General features: G+C 39.4%; 1 protein-coding gene across 2 annotated transcripts in view; it reads right to left on the reverse strand.

Annotated features, from left to right (window-relative positions):
- IGDCC3 (immunoglobulin superfamily DCC subclass member 3) overlaps positions 1-5,682 on the reverse strand; it is a 40,533-nt gene extending 34,851 nt beyond the window's left edge. For both annotated transcript variants that reach the window (XM_053464125.1, XM_053464124.1), the window contains exon 1: positions 5,424-5,682. In XM_053464125.1, coding sequence (XP_053320100.1) covers positions 5,424-5,487 — 64 coding nt within the window. In that variant the 5' untranslated portion in view covers positions 5,488-5,682. The remainder of the gene's footprint in view (positions 1-5,423) is intronic.
- Between the last annotated feature and the right edge of the window lie 318 nt (positions 5,683-6,000).

A 6,000-nucleotide genomic window follows, 5' to 3' on the forward strand; every position in this document is an offset into this window, starting at 1 on the left:
TACAAAAATAACCATAATTGGGAACTCTGTATTTCACATCGAGGCTCTGGAAATGAGAGCGTATTACAGGACCTTGGATGTTAGATTATGTCTGTTTTTTTACCAGGGTTTGCACCTTTCAAGACAATTAAGGGCTAGCCCCACCCCTATGTGCAGGTAGCTCCGCCTCTTTCTCTCCACCTACCCTCCTCCTGCCTCCTATAAGGAGCTCCACAGATCAGTCATTGGAAGTTGCTAGGTATGTATTAGGTCCCACCCACTAAACACTCCTCTAACCACACCCTGTAAAACAATAGTGTATCTCTTGTAATGTAGGAAGGTATGTACTTATTACAACATTTAATATATTCATGAAAACTGTTTTTGTCATAAAAAAGAAAGGTAATTGTTGGGGTTCCAATACATTTCAGAAGAAGTCCCCAAGCCAAAAAATAAAGAACCACTGGGATACATAACCACGGGGGGGGGGGATTTCCAGGCTGCACCCCTGCAGTCCGAGTCTTTTCCAGAATGACATTTTGTTCCTCATACTTAAAGAGCAGCTTAACATAGCCACACAAAGCCAGCCATTGCAAGGACAATGGCAAGCAGGAAATTGAAGTGAAGAGGAAGAAAGAACAAGCAGAGCAGTCACATAATCTGTTACAGGAGAGGGGGGCATGTCATACCATCGGGCAATAAGATCCCCCTCACATTTTTACCTTTCTCTTTATAAATCTGTTGGTTGATATATATTTAGCTGCCATGGCCCTTTAACGTAGCTTTGTGACAATGCGCAATGAGGGATCAGTATAGTGTATTTGCCAAATGCTATTAACTGACAACTAGGTGACTGGGGGGGGTCCTGTTCTTAGAGCCATCATCTGCTTCGAGTTGTAGCCCAGCAAACAATGGCTCTGTGAGTTTGCATGGTTGCCTGCACATTAATGAACAGGGTAGGTTTTAAACCAGATTACAGGACACTTGTGCCAAAGAAAACCATATTACCAACTCTAGCTGGGAGTATTTCATTTTATATGATCCTCTGAAATAAGAATCTGTATTTGTTTATAACTTCCTGGGTACCATCACAATTTATAAAGTCTTGACATGAATCTCTTGACATGAGTCTTGTCTCAAACTTGAAGATTTTTGTTTTACCGAGAAAAGTAAACTAAAAAATAAGATTGTAAATTGGTGAGCAGGGCCCTATTAATCTATTGGTCCTAGTTTTGTCATATCCTTTGGTTGTATATACTGTAAGAAGCACTGCACATACAATAAATAAAGGATGAAAATGATAATAATAATACTTTTTGGAAGATTGTACAAAATTATGTTACAATCTTCAATGAATGTTACTTCTTTATGACCTAATCCTTTCCAGAAATAATGAATTACTAAAAATATGAATTATGAAAAGAAGCTTTTTTTTCTGTTTCCTTGACAACAGCTTATGTTTTTTTTGTAATTACACTTTTGCAGTAAAGGGCCAGTATGAAAAAGTTTAGTACCTGGACCAGGAGCATTTGATTAATGGTCCATGGAAAGGCATTGCAAATGGTTTAAAAGGGCAAAAGGTATGGACGTGTAAGAGTAAGAATAATCAATACAAAATTATGAGGCTATCACATTACCCAAACTCCTGTTGGTTTGGAAAGCTCTAACTGGAAACCAGTAAAGAGTATATTGTATAAGAGTAAAAGTATAGTGACCGAGCTACAGGGACTGAAGTAGGACCAGGTACACAAAGCCTATCCTATGTTGGATAGGAACGCATTTGAAATCTATTGTAGTAGTAGCCTATTGTACAGTATTCAGTGACAGTCGTAAGTAAAAATAAATAAATAAAATGACCCAGGAAAAAACTTGCAATACCATTGATTCCCTTTTACTTCACATTGATGTGACATTGGACCTTTCTGTATATACCATCACAGAGATCTGTATGCACATCCATAGAGAAAACTGCTACAATGTAGAAGTCAGCTGAATTTGAGCATAACAACTGTATCAATGGAAATGTGCACTTTCAGCTAATCTGGGAACCAGTACTTTGGTGGCTAAAAGTGTCTGGAGTTTGCCCCAAATCATCTTAAAGGGGCCTCTTAAAATATCCCCTGATAAGTTCTGCTGTGGTTGTTTAAAAGTTTATTGAAATACTACAGTTGCCTAGAAACAGGGTCATGTCATTTCTCCAGAGCCCTTCTCGATCCAGCAGTCTGATCACCTACAGCCACCTGCCATTTCATGCTTATGCATGTAAAACAGCAAAGCTTTACAGATCTTAGTGTACAGTAATGGCCACATTGGCCAGTGTGGGAGAGTGAGTGTTATTGAGTGAGGTGTTTTGTTATATAGGTGTGATGGGAGTGATGTATGCTAAGTGTGATTGGAGTGAGGTCCCTTTAAACTAGAAGACCTTAAATGTAATGATCCTTCTATGAGTATTAAGAGGCCCAGCTGAAATTTTTTTAAAAAGGAAACAGAGCAAAATGTATGTTATTTTAAAAAAGGGGGAAGTACGCTTATTTAAGATTTATACAATAGTAGTAGATAATAATATAAAAATCTGAGGATGTTGGGAAAAAACATCTATGTTCCTTATGTACCAGCACTTTAATTATATTATAGCTGCGTCTAGATTTAATTAGTTTTATCCCCTTTACAAATACATGAAGGGCTAGAGCAACATCTATCACCTGCATTCACCTCTTTCCTCTCCCCACAACTTTTAAGCTGGAATGGACATCCTGCTTGCGACTTTGCACATGAAGTATACTCAGTCAGCGCCAGCCCTACCACTGGCTCATCTAAGGGGGGTCTAGTAAGGCTAGAAAGTGCACAGAAAGTGCTTTCATTGATTTGATTTTACTAACTTGCATCTTCCTATCAAGAAGCTATAATTATAATTATACTAACACTAAAAGCTACACGCCTAATGGATGTGTAAACTAAACTTTACATGATTTTGCACTAGTGGCTTTCTGTGAATGTGAAGGCCATGGTATGCAAAATAATTCACTAGGGAACTCTGACAACTCTGAAATGAGCTTTAGCCATATTGGCCTTTTTTCCAGGACACATCTAATTTTAACATGTTGCCAGCCTCAACGTCTAGGATGTAAAAACTCACAGAAGGAATTCAAATACACAATCAAGTTTATACATCTCCCATACTGCATTTCATAAGTAGTAGTCAGCAGTCAATATATATAGCACAATGGTAGAAAACAAGTAGCTTTTCAGCTATTACTTAATTACACCCCTTATGATTCTCAAGCTACTCTTGCTTTTATGCCCTATTTACAATGTAGTGAAACTTCATGTTGGCTTTGTTTCAGTGGTGCATATGCATAGCTAAATAAGAGATAACCCACAGAGATGTGGATTTGGCAACAGAAGCTAATTCCCCTTTACATAGTGCATAAGCAAACAAAATCACACTTTGCTGCTGTCTGTGTTTCACTGTTCTGTTTGATCTGTACAAATTACAATCGCATATATATGGGTCCAAATTTCTAAAGTGGAATTTTTGGCCAAAGAACTGAATGAGGAGTAGTTGCAACTGAAACTAATGGAAGGGTCTAGCCAAATGCATATATTTATCACTTTAACAAATAATTGGACCTTCTAGAGTTAAAATTCTGCCTACATCATTCCAGATAAAAAAAACTTTAAGAACCAAGCATCATATCGCTAACAAGTGGATGACATAACCATAAAAGTGCAGAAAACAAAACCACTTCTTGCTGCATATTTCTTTTAATAGTCTTCTTCCAGAGGTCTATACTATAAGAACAACATTGATCTATGTCACTGTGACCTGTCATCATAAAAAACACACCAAGCCCTAAAACATCCAGACTATTAGTTTCACCTTACTGATCCCTATACTCTTATATACAGTTCCATTATTCCCTCATGATTACCCCCCTAACCGATGCCACCCTTACAATTAATTCAGATGGTCGAGCCCTGGGCAGGTGTGCATGAACGAGTAGACAGAAGAAGCTTTTGTGTACTTGCAATACGAGACCTGACCACTAGGGGCAACATAAAGGGTGGATCTGACTGGTCTCAAAATCTAACTCAACTCCTTAACTATTTCACAGCCAAACTCATCAATAACATACTGCAGAGATACCACAGAGCTTAACAATAAAAATATGTACCACTTCAATGAATCATGCTGTAAAAACCCTATAATCAATTAATTATACCGCCGCAGATGTTGCAATCAACCTATTACCATGCGTATGTCTGTGCCAAAATGTACAAACAGGGTGTATATGGGTATATGTATATATATATATATATATATATATATATATATATATACTACTGCTGCTACTAAAATGCATTCAAGAACCCTGCAGCATTTGACAGTAAAGGTTAGTGATGGAAAATATTATCAATGAAAACATTCATTACAAAGACATCCCTCCAATACTGCTGTCAGGTGCAATAATAATCATTAGCCTGCCTGGAAAAAATAGATTTACAGAGTAAATGTTGGAAAAATCACTCAATAATTCTGCTAATCATACGTGACTGTAATGCTGTTCGATTTCCCAAAATACACGCATGCCCTACCACTTAGTTAACATGCATTAAACATGCAATGTGTACTGTACTTACATGTCATCCTATAACATGTAACTTAATATGGTATATGACAGATAGATATATATATATATATATATATATATATGTGTGTGTGTGATAATAGTGGTACATTATACAAAGTATGTGTGGCTGCATATTGTGCAGTTTGATTAATGGAGCTCTCCATGCTGAATGGGTTAAGATGCAGAGACATGCAGAATGCTGTGTGTCCCGTTTCGAGGTGATTTATTGCCATTTGGCACAATTCCTCGCTACTGGGAGACTTGTTGACACAGCCATGTGCTCTAATACTAGACAGTGTTACACACCCGGGCAGGAGACAATGCTCCTCGGATCCAGCCTTACTACAAAGAGATGTTATGATGAGGCTGCCATGGCAACAGAATACCAAAGATCTCCGAATCACTGCAAGATACTGCAGAGCAATACGGCAAGGAGTGGGTTACACATACACATGGACCCGCACAGGGCAGGCATTGGGTGTGTGACACGGAATTGGAGTGGCATGGTTACATCATACATGAGGCAGGGCACAGATACTGAAGACAAAAGCCTGATTAAGATTTGGAGATTGTGCCATCCCTCCTTGCAACTTTCCCTAAACAATAGTAAGAACATTTGCTGCAATTACATACCAGACTAGATGAATTGGGCAAAGTGTTTAAGACGACCATTATGTTCTTACTATATTCCCCAAATATCGAATGCAAGCTCTTGGGCTCATCTGCTACCTTATGTCTCCCAAATCAGCAAGTTATTTCCTAAAAGCATGATGTAGAATCATTCTAATGACAAGTGGACTGTGCATCACTTACCGATGATGAGCATAACAAGTCCCAATGCCAGTCCAAGGGAGCATCCGCAGCTTCCTTCAGCCATAGCTTCACTTTATTGTATTTCCAAAAAACCCAGGCGAGTTGCTGCAAGACGATCAGGCTGCGGAGCGCAGTCACACAAAGAAAGCCAGCCAGACAGTGGGGCTCAGTCACTCCTCACTGGGACAACTGGGGACACGTTTGCACCATTTGCACGCGCATTACAGAAATGTCAACATCTCTCCTTGCTCCTACAGAACCATCCGTGTGAGTGTGAGTGTGTGTGTGTGCTCACTGAACCAGCAGCTCCCAGGTCCCCCCACCTCCCTCCTCCCTTTCGCCAGTTCTCTTGAGGCCCTTTCTGGGGAACAAAAGAGCCAGCCAGTGCTTTCTGCCAGTGGACTTTTTAAGCAAGTGATCCCCACGCTTTTGAACTGCGGGCGTGTGGATTTCAGTGGGTAGTGGGGAGGGACTCAGAGCTCCCCTCCTTTTCTCCCAAATCTTGTCAGATCACCTCTGTCTTTTCTCTCCTCTTTATTAAAGTCTGACTGATGATCCTGAAATGAATCCAAGCATC

This window comes from Spea bombifrons, chromosome 4 (genome assembly GCF_027358695.1).
Source record: "Spea bombifrons isolate aSpeBom1 chromosome 4, aSpeBom1.2.pri, whole genome shotgun sequence".
Taxonomy (NCBI): Eukaryota; Metazoa; Chordata; class Amphibia; order Anura; family Pelobatidae; genus Spea; species Spea bombifrons.